This window comes from Mirounga angustirostris, unplaced genomic scaffold (assembly GCF_029215605.1).
Source record: "Mirounga angustirostris isolate CCGP_5_RB_7025 unplaced genomic scaffold, mMirAng1.0.hap1 SCAF_9, whole genome shotgun sequence".
Taxonomy (NCBI): domain Eukaryota; kingdom Metazoa; phylum Chordata; class Mammalia; order Carnivora; family Phocidae; genus Mirounga; species Mirounga angustirostris.
Genome location: NW_026991717.1, coordinates 107,764,168 through 107,783,718, shown reverse-complemented (window position 1 = coordinate 107,783,718; position 19,551 = coordinate 107,764,168). Strand labels below are relative to the sequence as shown.

The 19,551-nt window shown below is 37.8% G+C and overlaps 1 protein-coding gene across 5 annotated transcripts in view; it reads left to right on the top strand.

The window, feature by feature from the left end:
* PPP2R5E (protein phosphatase 2 regulatory subunit B'epsilon) overlaps positions 1-19,551 on the top strand; it is a 148,524-nt gene that overhangs the window by 106,264 nt on the left and 22,709 nt on the right. For all 5 annotated transcript variants that reach the window (XM_064571152.1, XM_064571150.1, XM_054513746.2 and 2 more), the window contains exon 5: positions 4,385-4,477. In XM_064571152.1, coding sequence (XP_064427222.1) covers positions 4,385-4,477 — 93 coding nt within the window. The remainder of the gene's footprint in view (positions 1-4,384; positions 4,478-19,551) is intronic.

Sequence of the window (19,551 nt, the reverse complement as noted above, 5' to 3'; positions counted from 1 at the left end):
AAGGAAACCTACTTTTAAAATTCATAAATTAACCGTCATTTGTAATAAAGGTCAAGTCAGTAGGCACATTGTTGCCTTCAACTATTCCTTTCTGGAGGTCTTTGTACTCAAGATTCCTGTGTTTCTCTTATGTATTCTAACTCTACAAATTGGTCACCTTTCCATTTTCACTGATAGGTGGTTTTAGTACTGACAAGAGCACTCACTGAGCATTCAGGAAATCTTAGCTGTTCATGACAGGTCATTCATGTTGTAGTGAGTTATTACTAAATTTAACATTTTACTTTTTAATTGAGCCAACAATATTTTTCTGACCAAAACCTAGCACCTTTTCACTTTTTATTAACTCCAGCATTAACAGTGTGCTTCTTTTTCTGGATCACATTTTTATAAGGAAGCACAGTGTTTATTACCAATATCTGATAATAGTACAGAACAACAAAATTGCATTGAGACATGGTTATTGGGTGATGGGTTAGGCAATGAACCTAGCCAATTGACTGTTTCTACACACCTCTTGTCTGATTTAAGTTTGTGGCCATACAAAACTACTCCTAACAAATCATGGATCTTTGGAGGTATTTAAAAATAGAAAAAGGTTTGGGGTGCCTCGGTGGCTCAGTTGGTTAAGTCTGACTCTTGATTTCTGCTCAGGTCATCATCTTGGGGTCATGAGATCGAGCCCTGAGCCCCGAGTCTCGGGCTCCCTGCTCAGCAGGAAATCTGCTGGAGATTCTATCTCTCCCTCTGCCCCTCCCCTTATTCTCTCTCTCAAATAAATACATAAATCTTTAAGAAAAATAGAAAAAAGATTAAATCCACAAATTTTTAGTTTAAATATATCAGAGGTTCTACTGTATGTGTGTTACTTGATATTTTCTGTTATCTGTATTGGTATCTTTCAAACTGTATTCCATAGTTACCATGGTTATTCTTTGTGTATTTTCTGTATTTGGGTCTGTAGTTCCAGTAGAATGTGATTTTGCAGGACTTCATTTACAATCGGGATTGTTTTTAGTGCTTTACACTTGAGACTGAAAAACAGAAATGCTAAAGTCTTTTTAACTCCTGTTCCTTGGAGAGTTCACTTATGTGATCTTGAAAAGTAAATTATTCTCTCAGTCCTCAGTCTTTCTTTCCCTTTAGAAATTCAAGGGAGATTTTTGATTCTGAGGTAAAAAATCTGTCTCGTAAGTGTAGAGAACATTTATACTTATTAGTAAATGTGTCTAAAGTGTTTCCACCAAACTGTTTTAAACTGTAACTGCTTTCAAGGGACCAGAGGGAAGAGAGCACTTTGCCAGTCCTGCTAGAAAGCCCTGCCAGCTCACAAGTCAGGCCTGCAAGATGAGAATCTCTCCACTTTGTGGGAATTAAACCCCCTTTTATGGGTTGTTTGAATAAGGCTGACATTCTGTTTGTAAAAGAAAGAGTTGAAAAATTAGTGTATTGAAAAAACAATTCTTCTAGAGGGTGTTGGGGGCTCAGTCATGTTTCATGCCTAGAATTACAGCTTGACAATGTTCAGATCCTTGGGCAAGAAGTTTTTCTGAATTCCGAGTTTCAAAGAGAAAAATGGTTTTTTACTTTGAAGTAAACTCCTAATGTGAATACCTAAGTGTTAAGTTACAGTCTGAAGTCGTAAGGTTACTGTTTGATGCATTTAGGTTAGTGGTAACACACACCCTTGGGGGACCCTGAGACCTGATTTTCAGGCCTGCAAAATCAGAACAGTTTTATAAGAATACTATGCTATTGGCTGGTTTCACTGTGTTGACATTGGAACGGATGGTTGTAAAAGCATTGGTGGTTGAAATTGCTGCTGCTTTAGCACGGATCAAGGCGGTTGTGGCAAATTGGCTTTGTGAGCATATGTTTTACTGCCAAGCGCTGACAAAAAAAAAAGCGCGCCAATTTCAAATAAAAATGTTCTTGGAAAACCAGCAAAAATTATGAAATTAAATATTATTAAATCTTGACCTTTGAGTACACATTTAAAAAAATATTCTTCGTGGCAAAGAGGGAAACGGAAGTATGCACAAAGCCCAGTGACTGCATCCTGAAGTATACTGATTTGTCTTGTGCTAAAGCCATTTATGTGATTGTTTGAGCTACAAGCTGAACTAGCTGGTTTTTCAAGAAATCCCCTTTTTACTGGAAGGAATGTCTGGCAAACTGTACTTCCATCTTGGGTATTTGGTGGATGTTTTCTTAAAAATAGACAAAACAGTTGTTGCCACTGATAAAATTAGAGCATTCAAGCAAAATTTAGAATTAGAATTTTGGGAAACTTTTATCTTTCTGCTGTCACCTTGAACTTTATCGCTTATCAAAACTTAGACTTTTTGATAAAATTGGAGATATTAAGGAATAGGACTTTTGATACTGTATAATAAAACTTGTGAGCATTTGAAAAACCTGCATAACTCGGTGAACCAGTATTTTCCAATTGGTCAGTGAATGATGTTAGGAAACCGTGCATAGGTAAAAATCCATTCAAAGTGCAAGACAGACAACTGGAATTTAGTATAACAGAGTATGAAAAATTCATTGATTTTGGCTTCAGATTCTGCGTTGCAACTCCAATTTAAGAAACTCAAGTTTTGGTGTAGTATCAAAGAAGAATTTCCACAATTATGTGAAAAGGCTATGAAAATGCTCATCCTTTTTCATACTATTAGATCTGCATGAGGCTTGATTCTTTATATACTTCAACCAAAACAGTGTATCGCAACTGGTTGAATACGGAAGCAGTTTTCTAATATTCAATTAAAGAGATTTTTCACAAAGAAAAAAATAATGCTTCTCAGTAATTCTTTTTGGAAAATAAAGTTATTTCCCACATTAACTTCTGTTAATGTGTAATATATTCTATTGCTTTAAAATGAAATAACAAATATGTATTTTAAATTTTCTGTTTGTATTTCTGACTTTACATATATATGTATTTATATATATATATATCATATAAGCAAAAGCTTTGGACTCTTCAACCATTTTTATTTATTTTTTTTTATTATTATTTTTTTTTTTTTAAAGATTTTATTTATTTATTTGAGAGAGAGAATGGATAGAGAGAGCATGAGAGGGGGGAGGGTCAGAGGGAGAAGCAGACTCCCTGCTGAACAGGGAGCCCGATGCGGGACTCGATCCTGGGACTCCAGGATCATGACCTGAGCCGAAGGCAGTGGCTTAACCAACTGAGCCACCCAGGCGCCCTCTTCAACCATTTTTAAATGTAAAGGCGCAAGACTGAAAAGTTTGAGAATGCTATTTTAGGCAATAGTGATAATGGTGATATGTGTTAGTCTGCTATGCGTAGTGCTTTATATATATTATCACATTTAATCTTAGGGATTATCATCCCCATTATTTAGTTGCAGAAACAGACTTTTAGAGAAATGAACTTGCCTAGGGTTACACAGTTAGTAAGGGACAGAGCTGGACTTCCAACCTGGTGCCTGTCTGTCTCTTGTTAAAAGTTCTGTTTTTTATATACTGTTGTATACTCTACCAGGATCTAATGTATACTTTAACATAGATTTATTTTGCAAAGAGCATAAACAATGATCTTCTACTGTTTATCAGAACAGTTATTTGAGATTGACACTACAGATGAGGATATTTTTATTCCTTGCAGATGAGAGTATTCTGCTAAACTATAATATATTGCTTAGAGGAGTGTAAATTGCCATAAGTTTTCTGGAAGGAAATTTAGCAGTGAGTGTTGAAAATCCTGAAATGTTTGGATGTGTTTTGCTCTAACAATTCCACTTGTAGAAATATTTCCTCATGAAATAATCGAGGAAATGCACCCTGATGTATATTACATGATATACATTGTGGCATAATTTGATAGAGAAGTAATTCAGAAACTATTTAGATGTCCAAGCATAGGAGATTGGTTAAATTGATTATGACTAATTGAATTAGTCATTATAAATTATGTATAATGGACTACTTACTTGTAGCTACTAAGAATGATGGCTTAGATATTATTGATATAAATTGTATACAATATATTGTTTAGATGGTAAAAGCAGTTTGAAAACTATATAAAAATATATTTATAGTTCATTGATATGTTGTAGAAATATAGAGAAAAATCAGGAGGTTTATACATTAAATTGTTGGCAGTGGTTATCTCTAAATGGTGAGGCTGTGGGAGATTTTTATTTGCTTTGTTTGGCTGTTATTTTCAGATTTTTAATTTAAAAAGTTAAAAAATGTAATAGCAACCATGAGCCACAAGAAGGGCTAGCATAGCTTGTAATTGATATTAAAACTCAATTATCTAAGCCCTGTCAGTTTTAGTGTTATAGGCTTTTTATGGTTTTGGTAAGTGAATTATAATTTGAAATTAACTATAATCTGTTTGTTGCAGCTTGTATATGAATTTTTCATACGATTTTTGGAAAGCCAAGAATTCCAACCCAGCATTGCCAAAAAATACATAGATCAGAAATTTGTATTACAGGTAAGCAAAGTTTTATGGTTGCATGCATTCGTTATTCAGTTGATAACACTTTACCTTATTTTCTCTTGATTGTTTAAAAATCTTTCAGTGGCAGTTTTATCACCTTTTAAGCAAATACTGCATATATAAGTTAGTTTCCATTATTGCCCATTAAAAGTAATAGGTATTTCTTTATTGTTTAGTTTATCACTGGAAATTAATTTCATTTCAAACAACAAGGAATGCTAATGCCTAAATCCCTGCAGTTTTCTTTCTTAAAATTTAATTATAAAGGAATTTCATTTATAGGACCTCTAGTTGGTGTGAATCTTTGTGTAGCTTGGAAACTCCTATCTGCATAAGGATTCTTAAGTAACTATTGCACAGATCTGTTAAAACTGAAAAAGCATGGTCTAGAGCATGAATAACCTTCAACAAATAATCAAAATCAGATACTGGTGAGCTTTCACAGCTAGGAAACAGCACTGCTTACTTAACACCTTAAAATTCCTTTAAAGTGATTAACTCTCACCTATCTGTTTGGAACTTCTCAGGGTGTGTATTCTTCTTGATTTGCCATTTTACATTTTGTAACTGTAGACCACATCTTCCTTTTTACCTGGGACTTGGGAATGTTCATGACATTGAATTTTTAGGTAACATCTTCGTGCTCTTATTGTTGACATTCATCTATAAAAGTGGGTACTTGAGCCAACTGGTGTGTGGACTATTGTAGCTCCTTTCTAAGTGATTAATGAACACCTCATGTCAAAAAGAATAAATATCTATCTCCTAGTGAGCCAGTAAGCAGAACTTCAAATTTAAAACATTATTTTGGCGGGAAGTTGATCCTCCTATACCTTACCTGGATAAAGGTTGATAGCCTTTGTGATGACTCATTTCCCCTCCTTAATTCAATTAATAAATTTAGAATTTTGGATATATTAGGTAGAGAGGCTTTGGAAAAGTGAGGTTTTAGAAAAGAGGCTTTGGAAAAAGAGACGTAGGTAAATAGGTGGATACATGGAGCATTGGGTAAATAGGTCGACTGATCCAGATTCTTATACCAAGGAGGCAAAATGCATTTCAGACAGAGAGGCAACATGTGACAGGTCTGTGTTTTGTATTGGAAAGTCCTTGCATTTATATAGCACTGTATAATTGTCAGAGCATCTTTACATGCATTATTTACTTTGTACCATAATCTAAAACAGATGTGGCTAAATTTCAGGCCCACTTTATAAGTGAATAAACTGAGGTCTAGAAACTTTGTCAAGTTTTCCCAAGCACATTTCCTATTCTGATTTTCTGTCCATTATGTCATGATGCCTCTTTGTGATTCCCCTCACTATAAACTTGGAATGACTTCAAGGCAGGAATAGCCCTCACTTCTCAACACTAATGAAATACTAAGGTTCCCTTATATTTATGGTATATCAAAATACCCAAGAGGATCAGATAGTGAAGCCTATGTTTAGTTTACATGGAAACAATAAGAACAGGGATCTTATGATGAAGCGTTTTCTTTACATGAAAAGCATGCAGGGCCCAACTCACTGTGTTCTTCGTGGTAGATGGGTACTGATGATAATAAAGCTCATAAGATTAAAACATCAGAGAAACCCAGACTTGAAAGGGATGTTTTGGGTTGTCTGTTCTAGTTCTGTGAGTTAGTCTCCTTTGAGACCCAAGAAGGAGTGACTCCCATTTACTCTTTTTTAGTGAAGAAGGACCATATACCTGGGCAGATTGTTCTGATTTTGTTAGAAAGTTCTTTATGTTGAACCTCCTTATACCTTGTAGCCTTTGGCCTTATTTCCCCAGACTAAGTCCTTTAGTATTAACTAGCTCGGACATAACGTTTTAGGTCTTAGAACACAGCACTTGTGTTTACCTCTTGGCTTTTTTCCCTAGGAACAGGAGTAGCAGCTCAAATGCTTGTAGGCTCATTTATGACAAGTTGGTGACCAGGTGTCAGACACTAGGAGGTGGACAGGTTTCTATTAAATGGTGCTTTGGCTGCCCCTCTTCTTTCAGTTATTGTTAGACTTTTTTCCCCCTCAAGAGAAACAAATCCAGATTTTTATGTGAAATGTTCTGATGAACCAACCCGATTTGCCTTCCGGATCTAGCTTAGCAGCTGTCAGTGTGCATTCTCTGCTCTAGACTGCGTTCTTACTTCTGTCAATCCTGTCTCATTTGTCTGTTTTGAAAGTCTTCAACATGTGTCCATTTGTCTTTAAAAATGATGTCTATGTCTGAACATAGTGCCCTGAGCCTGGTCGGTCCAGCACAGCCTAGAATTGGGTTCCCCATTCCCTTGTGTGTGTGGATCTCTTAAAAGGGAAGTCTCATTAACTATTCTTGCTGCTCCGTGGCACTATTAACTTGTGTTAAGTCTGTGGTCTTTAACTGATTTCTAACTTAGCTTTGTGCATGGCGTTGTAAAGCCGTGTTTTCTTTTGTTTTTGTTCATTGTACAGTTTGCCTTTTAATCTGAGTGTAGGGTTTGACATATATTCCTGCAGAATATAATTTCTTTCCAGCCTTTTGAAGTCTTTCTGGATCTTGAGGCGGTCATCCACTGTATTCACTGTGCCTTCCGTCTTTATCACATCTGTGACTTTCTTAACTGTGCCAGTAGCTCTTGGCTTCGTCTCAGATCATTGGTTAAAATTGTTAGAATAGCCAGCACTGGTGACCGAGGCCTTTGGCATGTCTTTAGCAACTTTCCTCCGTTTAGAACAGGTTCATTAATCAGCAGTCTTTGGATTCCATCCTTGAACCTGTTATAAATTTACTCTAGAGTAACATCATCCTTCTTACATTTTAAAATTTTGTTCAGGGTGCCTGGGTGGCGCAGTCAGTTGAGCGTCTGACTCTTTGGTTTCTGCTCAGGTTGCGATCTCAGGGTTGTGAGATCGAGCCCTGCGTTGGGCTCCGTGCTCAGCGCAGAGTCTGCTTGGACTCTCTCTTCCTCTCCCTCTGCTCCCCGCCCCTAATAAATAAATAAGTCTTTTAAAAAAATGGTTAAAAATTTTGCTGTTGTTGTTCATAAGGAGAGTGTAGACTCTGTCAGATGCTATGGTAGAAGCCAGGACTTTGTCTTTACAGCATCCCCTCATCTATGGGCCTTGGGACTTTATCATAAAAAGAAATGCTGTTCATCTGCCTTGGGACATTAGTGAACTTCTGGGGGCTACTGTTATTTATTGGTAATGTTTCCCCAAGTACTTGCAATCCATGTGATTGATCGTCTGTCTCCGAGTTTCGCCAGACAAGAAACCAAGTTTACATAGTGAGTCCGTCTACTTATACTTTATGTTTTCAGCCCTTGCCTCATTTTTACAACCTTTGCATCTTTTACCTTCCCTCTGCTGGGTCTGTTGATGAACTTAACCTTCACACCAGGGATCCCGGCAGTTCCTGAATCAGTCAGGAAAGGGATAGGCAGGGTATTGGCAAAACCAATAACACCACTGGGTGGTACTTGAATGTAATCATTTGACTAACCAGAGCATTACCTGTCATGTTGGGGATAAACCCTGGGTGCCGATTAGCTGCCATTTTCCAGAATACCCTGTTCATTCATGTTGGTAACCTGTAAAGTTGGTCTCCTGCCCCTTTTCCTACCCTTTAGTCTACTGATGACTTACCTGAGATCCCAGCCCCTTCTAGGAGTGGGGTCTCAATCCCCTAGGTAATTTTCCTGAGCTTCCTTCCTGGGACATTTGTTTCCAACTTGGGACCTGCTTGGCCTTTTGGAGCTTAAGGCATTGTTGCTGAGATTCTGTCCTGCCCCTCCCCACCCTCCTTTTCCTCCTGCCGCTGCACCTTACCTGTCCCTGAGCTGGCAGCCCCTTCATCTGTGTACCCTGTAGTCAGCTCGTTCATTATTTACACCCCCACTTTCCCCCTGCTTGTCTCTCTCCCCACAGCCTCCCGTGATGCCATCTAGTCCTGGTGTGCTTTGTATTTAAGCCTGGTTTTCTTATGACGTGGGAATCCTCATTCCTTCCCCTCTTGCAAATCGGGATGACACTGACTGCATTCTTTTTCTTTGAGCAGATTTTTTATTCTCTGTGCATTCTCAAAAGGAATTTTGGTGATCTCAAACTTAAAACTTTTTTACTTAGTTAGATACAATTTATTCTAGCCATGAGATTTAAACCTTATTTTCTATAGCAGCTAGCTGTATTCGTTACAGTCTATTCTGACTCTCATTTCTCCTGTCAGTAAAGACAAAAGCAAAATAAGAATTGAGTTATTTCAACATGATGTAGTGGAAAGAAAGTTAACAAGCTGTGGATTTGCATCCTGACTCCTCTGTGTACTCTAAGTAGTATGTATTATAGGAGCTAAGAATATGTGCTGTGGAGTAAGAAGGAACTGCATTAAAACCCTGGCTTTTCCACCTACTTGGCAATGTGGCTTTCAGCCAATTAATATACTCGCTGTCCAAGCTTGAGTCTCCTCATTTGCAACATGAGGAACAGGAAAATAGGATGTACCACCAAACTGACCGTTGTTAAATCTGCTTAATTGAGTTGGCACTATGGATACAAAGACAGGCTCCCTCCCTTCACTTGTAAATAAGTACTTGAAAACTTGGGCACATATTTTACTATTCTGAGCCTCAGTGTTTTCTTCTGTACAATGGCCATAATGGTGACCTCTCTTAGAAGTTACAACAAAGTAGGCTTGTTATGATGATAAAATGACATGACTTGTAAAAATGTCTGCTGGTATCATGGATGGATTATAATAGTTGCTCATTAAATACTAATTCCTTTTTTTATACACTCCTCATACTATATTATCTCCCCACATTAGTGGGATATCTTATTTTTCTTGATTCTTATTAATTTTAAAATCTCCACCTTTTGAAATGAAATGTAAAAGTTTTTGTGAAACTTATAAGAAAATTTTGCAAAGAAGCCTTGAATAAATAACATATTTGTAGATGGGAAATTTGCCATCATAAGGATAGTCATAGAATCTCAAGTTAATTTATACATTTGGTGCAGTTCTCATTAAAATTTCAGTAGTTTAGGCGCACCTGAGTGGCTCAGTTAAGTGTCTGCCTTCAGCTCAGGTCACGATCCCAGGGTCCTGGAATTGAACCCCATGTTGGGCTCCCTGCTTAACAGGAGAGTCTGCTTTTCCCTCCCCCCATTCATGCTCTCTCTTTCTCTCTCTCAAATAAATAAATAAAATCTTAAAAAAAATTTCAGTAGTTTTTTTATTTGAAAATTTCAAAAGTTCATGAAATAAAAGATATTTTTGAAAAAGTAATATCCTTTGCCTATTAGATATTAAAACAAATGTTTTAATTTATATAACTATAAAGGTACATGAATGAAAACAGTGTGGCATAGGAATGCCTGGGTGGCTCAGTCAGTTAAGCATCCGACTCTTGATTTTGGCTCAGGTCATGATCTCAGGGTCATGAGATTGAGCCCTTGAGATTCTCTCTCTGCCTCTCTGTCTCCCTCTGCTCCTTCCCTTACTCATGCTCTCTAAATAAATAAATAAAATCTTAAAAAAAACCAGTGTGGCAGGGGTACAGGAGGGAGACTGGAACATAGCAGAGGCTTGGGTGGAAAACACTGTTCTTAGTAAGCCAAAACCCCACAAAAAATGTACCTATACATAGATAAATAGAGATGTGTATTGTGCATACGTATATATTAGATTGGTATAATCCTCTGAGGAGGAAAACTGATAGTGTTCTATCAACTTAAATTCTGTCAACTTGTATTTTATCCACTGAGCAATTCCTTGAGAAGTAGTCAGGTACTACACAAAGATACATGTACAAGGATATTGAATGCATCATTGTTAATAATTATTAGAAAATTGGAAACAATTGAAAAGTTCCTCAGTAGGGGGTTAGTTGAATAAACCATGGACATTTGTATAATGGAATATTCAGATTGTAGAGAATGAGATAGAGCTACACATGATCTATTTTTAAGTGAAACATGCACATTCTGGAACAGTAAGATTTTTTTGAATCTGAGTCTTATTTTAGGGAAAAGGAGTGTTTGTATATGCACTAAAAATTTTGGAAGGCAATACACCAAGTGGTTAATTGGTAGAATGTGATTACGTGTGATGATCATCATTTTCTAATTTTTATATTTCTCTATTTTTTACATTTAAAAAATAATGAACATATATGTCATAATCGGTAAGAATGGTGAGAATATTTAGATTACAAGTACGTTCTCATTTTGTTGCCTGGCATTTTTCATAAACCTCAGCTGATTGTGTGCATTAGCCTTCCTGAGACTGTTTTTGTAAGACTGCACCATTCACTTATACTTCACATTGGTTGTGTTTCCTTCCTTTCGTCACTTGCATATGTCCTTTTAAAAAATCTGAAGTTCTTTTAAAAAATCTGAAGTTCATTGGGAAGCTGCCAATGTTTCCTCAAGAGCCCTTTTCAATGCTACTCATTTTCATCCTCATCAGGAAGCAGTACAGATTGGTGGTTAAGTGTATATACACTGGTTTGAATTCAGACTCTGGCATTTCTTTAGTGCATGGCCTTGGGCAGGTTATAGGACTGCGTTGCCTCAGTTTCCTCATCTGGAAAGTAGATAAAAAATATCCACAGTATAGTCGTTTTTTTGTTGAAAGGTGTTGTGGAGATTTAATAAGTGAATACATACATAAGCACTTAAAACAATTCCTGACGAGTCAGTGGTCAGTAAATGTTATGTTGCTGCTGTCACTGCTGTTTTGATTAGGATCAGTTCTTGTTTTGAGAATCTTCTTTTGTCATATTTTCTAGGAATTGCCTCAGTCCACGAAGTCATATGGTGTTGGTCTGTCAGCATCTTAATCAGCATGTTAGGAATTTTTTGAAATCTGACTTTAATATTCTAAAAATCAAAGAAACCCTTTGGACTCTACTTATATGGCTCCTCTCTGGCTATTGAGATCTTTTTAGATGTTAAATGTGGTCTCTCCTGTCCTTGGATTCATTTCACCATTGATTTCTTCAAGTGAATGTTTATTAGTGCCAGGAGCATATACTTTTAATAGGTGACAAGCAGGGATAGCACGTTCAAATCTTTTTTTTTTTTTTTTTAAGATTTTATTTATTTATTTGACAGACACAGCGAGAGAGGGAACACAAAGCAGGGGGAGTGGGAGAGGGAGAAGCAGGCTTCCTGTGGAGCAGGGAGCCTGATGCGGGGCTTGATCCCAGGACCCCGGGACCATGACCTGAGCCAAAGGCAGACGCTTAATGACTGAGCCACCCAGGTGCCCCAGCACGTTCAAATCTTTACAGAGGCCAGACAAGTGGTAGGCAATGAAGTAGTCTCGGTGTGACAGGGAGTGATGGGAAACAGTGGTAACCTAGAGAGATCAAGAGAACCTGGAAATCAGATTTTTGTATGGGCCAGACAAAACTCTCTTTGACTTGAACCAGGGCAGACAAACTCTCTGTGACTTGTACCTTTGAAGAGTCGCAATTTTTTCATTTAAGAATGATATAACTGACTGACTTCCTTAGATTTCATTGTAATTTTTGTTAAATCTAGATTTACATAACCTTTAGCATTTCGTATGTACTTAATCTAAGTCTTTACACAAGAAAGCTATCAGAGATATATCAAGGATAGTCAGTTGATTACATAGTGCACTCATGTCTATGGTAATGTTGTTGATTTTAGACATAGTAACTGTCTTCTATAGCCGTGAGTATGCAGGCTGGCTTAGGCTTATGGAACGTGTCTCTTCCCAATAAAAATAATTTTCATCCGTGTTAGGACAGTTGGGAAATGATTTCTTTATGATCTCCGCCCCCACCTCCCCCACCCCCAAAGATGGGTTGCCGAACCTTGAATTATTTCATTGGGTGTATTATTGTGGCAAGAGTTTAGTAGCATATTTCTAAAGACTGCTTTCAACCACTCTGCAAATCTGAAAAGCAGTCAGTGGTTGCTAAGAGACATACTATTCAAGTGTCCCCATAAACATATGTACTGCTGGAGATTGCGATTTAGCAATTTGTATTTCGCATTTGCAGTTATATTTAGCTGAAAGGTGCCATAATTATCATGCAAATTATGCAAATCGTTTACCCTGTCCTTAAAAGTGACCTTTTATTACTGTGTTTTAAAAACTCAAGACAAACTGGACATGACACAAACCAACTGGTTAAAAAATTTTAAGTTCTAAACTGAAATAAATTTCATGAGACCTTGAATCTCAGCTCTAATACAAAAGCTTTTTTTCCAGACGAGTTCCTTGAATATGTCAAAATGTTTACATTTCTCTCTCAGAGTCTATAGCAAATAAAACTTGAGAGAACTTAATTGTTCAGGAATTTTATCAGCTAGCCATTGCCAATTAAGAAAGCACCTCTTCACCTCATCCCATCCAGTCCAACCTGTAACTTACCAACCTTGGGAAAGGGCTTTAGCGCTGTGGCTCCTGCATCCAGAGCCAGCTCTGTGGGTGTGCAGCTTGGGCGGTGACACGGGCCTTGTGCCAAGTAGGGCCCTGCTCTTGGTTTCATGCTCTGCTGTTGCTGTCTTGAAATTCTTCAGAGTGTTTGAACAAGGAGCACTGCATTTTCATTTTGCATGGGGCCCCACAAATTATGTAGCTAGTCCCTGCCTGCATCCCACTAAGTGCATCATTATGTAGAATAACCGCTCTTTCTTGAAATGCTGACCAAATTGATTGTCTTAAAATTTTAAATCGCCAGCTTTTGTTGAATCAGTCAAAATGAAAGCTTGAGGGAGGAAAGAATGGACTTCTCTAGTTTGTGGGAAGAATGCCTGAAATTAGGAAGAAAATAAAAACATGCGACTTGGCAGATTTGTTTATATTTGGAGGACTTTCACCTTTGAAATTTTTATACTGAGTTTCCAGAGTCTTGAAGTCAGAATTGCTAGAAGCTTATAATGTGTAACCTTTTGATCTTTTGTCCCCACTGTGCTTTCTCAGTGTTGCCCTTAGATCAGCTTGTTTGATGTGTTGGTCCTCTTGAGTTGGTCTGATATATTGGAGTCAGGCTGCTGTTGGCTCTTGCTACTTGGTTCTGGGCTGTTTTCTCCGTGTGCAAAGGTGTTTGAAAGGTATCATTTTTCAGCTGATAGTAGAGCTAAAGTTAAAAATAAAGCCAGAAATGTGGAGACCTGATTTTAGTCTGAATGAAAACAACATTTACATGAAAACACGTAGAATACCAATTTCATTGTTTATTTAAGCGTTTCTGATGTTCTTTAAAATCTTTCTTTACATGGAATGGGGCATGGTAGTTGCTTCTTTATCATAGTAGAGGGCAGTTGGGCTTTTTGTTTCAAGCCTTTTGCTCTTAATTTTTAAAAATAGTTTAAATTCGGGCGCCTGGGTGGTGCAGTCAGTTAAGCGTCCGACTCTTGGCTTCTTTTTTTTATTTTATTTTATTTATTTATTTGAGAGAGAGAGAGAGCATGAGAGGGGGGAGGGTCAGAGGGAGAAGCAGACTCCCTGCTGAGCAGGGAGCCCGATGCGGGACTCGATCCAGGGACCCCAGGATCATGAGCCGAAGGCAGTTGCTTAACCAACTGAGCCACCCAGGCGCCCCCCGACTCTTGGTTTCAATTCAGGTCATGATCTCAGGGTCGTTAAGATTGATCCCTGCATCAGGCTCTATGCTCAGTGTGGCTCTGCTTGAGATTCTGTCTCCCTGTCTCTCTGCTCCTTCTGTTCATGCTTTCTCTCTCTCTCTCTCAAATAAATACATAAATCTTTTTAAAAAAAAGTTTTTAATTGATAAAGTAATGTCTATTTTAAAAAATACAAATATATTTATACGGTTTATAAAGACAAATAGCAATCTCCTGCCTCAGTCCTTCCCCAGCCGAGTCTCACTCCCTAGAGGTACCACATTCAAGTCTTTTAGCTGTTTGCTTGTATGTGTCTCCGTATCGCCAAAGAACATTCTTATTCTGTTGTTTCTTGATTTTTAAAATCTTTTCCTACTGTAAATCATTATATGCTTCCCTTTCTATCTCCTACCTCTATATCTTAACCATGTACTTAGTTCTGTCACAAAATCTAATGAAATGAAATTGTAGTGTTGCATTAGTAGGACCGTGTACATGTTGTTCATAGCCGAAGCACATAATTGCATTTCTTCTCTTGTAGAGCTTTTTTAAAAACCCCTGGAATGAATAATTGCCTTATTTTCCACATGCTTGCTTTCCTATGTATGGGTTACTAGCTCACCCCTCAGTTCTTCTCTGAGAGCACTGTACACCTCTTCTCAGTCTGGCCCACACATCAGCCAATCTCAGTTCCATTGTTTTCCTTGGAGGCCTCCTTCATGGAGCTGGAGCCCCATCATCCTGCTCTAGTCAGCACTGGCGGCTTCCCTTAGGCTGTATCCACAGTGGTCGTCCTGGGACGTCCCTTTGCCACTCTTCTGCACTATGTATTTGCTGGCTTATCTCCCTTTCTTTCATTTTGGCAGAATACGTCCTCTGGATGCTTCCTAAGAAAGTATGAATGGGATATAAATTTTTCAAGACCTGGTTCTCTGAACTTGTCTTTATTCTACCCACATACTTGATTGACATTTTGGCCAGGTATAGATTTACAGGTTAGAACCCATATTCCTGGGGCGCCTGGGTGGCTCAGTCATTAAGTGTCTGCCTTTGACTCAGGTCATGATCCCAGAGTCCTGGGATCGAGCCCCACATTGGGCTCCCTGCTCCTCGAGAAGTCTGCTTCTCCCCCTCCCTCTGCCTTCTGCTCCCCCAGCTTGTGCTCACTCTTTCTCTGTCAAATAAATCAATAAAACATTAAAAAAAAAAAAAAGAACCCATATCTCCTTAGAAGTTTTAGGGAATTCTAGATTGTTTTCTATTTCCAGTGTTAGTATTGAGGAGGCCTACACCAGCTGAACTCCTTATTCTTTATAGTGACCTATTTTCTCTCTAAGCTTTTGAGATCTACTCTTTGTCTCCAGTGTCCAGATAATCTAAAGTGATGTGCTTTGGTTCAGGTCTTTGTTTATTCATTGTGCAGAGAACATAATGGCCCTTATATATATATTGAAATTCATGTCTTTTTTTTTTTTAATTGCATTGAATTCTTTCTCAGATAATTTCATTTTCTTTGTTTTTGTGTGTCTGTACCTATTCTCTGTGCCTTTTTGGAATGTGTTGGACCTTCTGGATTGATCCTCTAGTTAACCTCTTCTATACACTATCTTCTTTTGGTTATACTTTCAGTATACATTTTTTCATTTTAATGTTACCGTTCTTCTGAAATTTTTATTTCTGTTACATCTTGAGTTTCCAAAAGTTCTTTTTTATTTTCTGAATATTCATCTGTAACAGCTCTGCTTTTGTTTCCGGGATCCAGTCGATTTGTTTATTTCTGAGGATAAGTTCTTTTCTGCAGTTTTTTTGTTTGTTTGTTTTTTACTTGCATTGTGACTATTTCCTCTGAGTTCTTTGTAATTGTTTGTTTTGGTCTCTGTCTTTTATGTTAGGTTGTCTGGTGATCCTTGGCTTCATAGTTACATGTTAGTCATCAGAGAGGCTTCTTAGGGCCATCTAAGAGCCTTCTTAGAGCATGTGTGTGTGTGTACGCATGCGCTCACATGTGCATGCACACAAATGGGAGGCACTTAGTACATTGAGCAAAGACCTTGCTCTTTCATTGAGAAACCCTCAAATAATAGTGTATCAATAGGTGTTTCCTCTTGAGGCTGTCAAGAGGCTGAGGCTGAGGTCCCTCAAAAAGGACCTTCCTGTTCCCTACCTCATCCAGAATTTTGGGGGCTTAGTCGGGAAGGGTGCCAGCAAATGTCTCATTCTTCAGCATGCAGTTTTATTTAATCCTTTTATTTTCAATAAATTTTTCACTTTACTGTGTACATGTCTTGAAGACTAGAGACTTGCATGTTTATGCTCTCCAGACTTTGATTGTAAATCTTCAGTCCACTGTGTGGGACATGGATCTGGGAGGTCTTGTTACTTTTTCGACAAACTTTCAACCAGCCCTCCTGTTTTTAGCTCCCCACACCCTTGCCATCAAATATATCTGGCGTCTTCAATTCTTAAGCCTTTTAAGGGTTCTCTGGTGTGAACTGGCTTGCTTCTTGTTTGGCTTCCATCCCTGCTGGCAGAATGGAAAAACACTTAGCAGAATGGAGAAAGAGGAAACCTAAGATAGTTACCCCTTGCCATCCACTTTCCATCTTTGAAAAATGTGCAGATTTGTCTCATTTGCTCTCTACTCCTCTCTGCCCCGTGTGTTTCTTCCTTTTTTATTTCTTTATTCTCATCTCAGAGAGGGCTCAGGAGGAAAAAATTTCAGTCTCCCATCTCTGATTGGGAGACCCTAACTGCCTTTTTCATTTTGCCCTTCTCATTTCACTGTAGATTTTTTATGAGGTTCAAAGGAGGGTTCTTTGGCTAAATCACTCCATGGGTCATCCCTGTTTGTTAGCTTTAGGAAGGCTGGTTTTGTAAACTGTTAGGAGTCAGCATGTTGGCAGGTCTGTCTTTGCTCTGTAATCACCTTGGAAACTCTCCAGCTTCTTTTCTCTGACAAGTTGCTGCTATATTCTAGGGAATAGAGTCCTCTAGGCATTTACAAATGCTGGATTATATTTCTCATTGCTTTTTTGTGGGGAGTGTGAATTTGACTAAGCACAAACATTTTGTTTTGGAAATCAGAACTCATCCTACTCCCCCTTTTTGGGGCCTGTGCATTATTATACTTTTTCTTTTGTCTTTTACACCATAAAATCATCAAAAATGTGTTCTGTAGAGCAGCAGAAAAGTAATTTATATACTGTAATTTTTCTTTCTCATAGGACATAATATATTTATATTTGTGGCTTTGTAAATGACTTAAGTTAGATGCCTGGTAATGCATGTCTTTCGAGGGCCTAATGAAAACATTAGTTAAATAATTTTTGCTTAATTATTATATTTTCATTAAACTCTTAAGATTAATAGTACATACCTAAGTGTAGTTGATTCAGGTTTTGCTAACAGTATACTCCCTCAAACTTTCTCTTACTTATGTTGGTTGCAAATTACTCGTTAAATCCTTTTACAACACTTAAAAATAGGACCCAAATTAAAAAAGAGAACTTAAAAGGTTAGTTATTTCCATTAACAAGGAATAGGATGAGTAGGTTAGAGATCTTACGTCATTTTGTGTGTGTGATAGATAAGAGATACTGAGCCCTCGGGGCCTTTTTTACTTATAAGGGCCACATACCTTTCTTTCTTAGATTGTTTCCTGTGGAAATGTATAGTTGACTTGCTCATTGCTTTCCCTTTGGGCTCCAAGCTTTGTTGAGTAGTGAATGTGTGTGCACAGCAACAAGGACAATTCCTGGCATATGCAGAGATTGATTGATTGGTTGATTGATTGCGTGGCTAAATGGGCAGAGAGATGGCAGGTGTTTTAACATCATCTTCTATTCTGATAGGCTCCTGGTGAAAGTATGTGCTGTTGACCTTCACTTCAACCTCCTGATTTCTTCATAGGTCAGCCTGGATGTCACTTCCTCCAGATGCCTTTCTTATTACTCTACTTCTCCCAAATAGAGTAGATTTGTCTGCTATGTCTTTAGCATCCTAAACCACTTACGCTGTTTATTTACCTATATCCCTCATTTAGACTAGGCTTTGTGAAAGCTGATTGTGTCTGTCTTGCTCATCATTGTATCCCTGACACCTTGCCCAGTGGCTGGCTCTTAATAGGCATACATATTTATTTGAGGTATTCATTTTTTGGATGGTTGGATGACATTGTGTAGCCAAAAATTACATCTGTCTCACTGCCCAATTTTGAAGATTCTCCTTCAGTTTGTACTTCCTGCCATTATTTGAAGGGCCGTTCTTTGTCTATAATTTTGTCTTCTGTTCAAAGAAAAGCAGCAAGCAAAAGTAGATAATTTATTTGATTACTGCCCACTGAGTTATTCTTCTGCTGTCAACTGCATGTCTTAATCACCTGATTCATGCTTATGTATGTCTTGATAGCTATTTTGGTAATTAGGGTAGTCTGCGTTCATTTGTATACTGTCTGTATGTTCTTGAAATGTTTTACTATAAAGTCAACTTTAGTATAAACAATGAGTCTTGCTTTATTGTGATGATAATGAATGTATGAGGAACACAGTAAAATTCAAACCAGTCTCCCAAGTTTGTTCCTCAGCTAGAGAAGAACCTGCCCACTGTCATTTAAAAAAAATAAAGCCTTGGGCGCCTGGGTGGCTCGGTTGGTTAAGCGATTGCCTTCGACTCAGGTCATGATCCTGGAGTCCCAGGATTGAGTTCCTGCATTGGGCTCCCTGCTCAGCAGGGAGTCTGCTTCTCCCTCTGACCCTGCCCCCTCTTGTGCTCTCTCTCTCTCAAATAAATAAAATCTTTAAAAAAAAATAAAACCTTATTGAGATATAATTCACATACTATAAAATTCACCCTTTTAAAGTTTATAATTCAGGGTTTTTAGTGTACAAGTCACCAACTTGTGCACCCATCACTACTATATAATCGCAGAATACTTTTTATTATCCCCCAAAGAAACTCCATATTCCTTAGCAGACATTCTTCATTCTGCTGTCTGTATGGATTTGTGTATTCCAGATATTTCATATAAATGGAATCATACAATAATTGGCCTTTTGTGTCTGGCTTCTTTCACTTAGCATGATGTTTGAGAGGTTCATCCATGTGGTAGCATATATCAGTATTCTTCCTTCCTTTTATAGCCAAATAATAGTCCATTGTAGCCCATTTTGCTCATCCATGCATTATTTGATGGGCATTAGGGTTGTTTCCACTTTTGGCTATTATGAATCATGCTGCTGTGAACATTCATGTGCAAGTTTTTGCGTTGATGTGTTGATACCAGGATTCAGTTTTTAACTTTAGATTACAAATGAGTAGAAACTTAACAGATGTTATTCATGTATAGCATACATACAGAAATTGTAAATGTTCATCTCAATGAGTATTTACAAAGTGAGCACACCTGTGTAACAAGAACCAAGTTCTACAAAGAGAACATTTTCGGTATCTCTGGGGACTTTTAGATGTTGGTTTTGGTTTAGG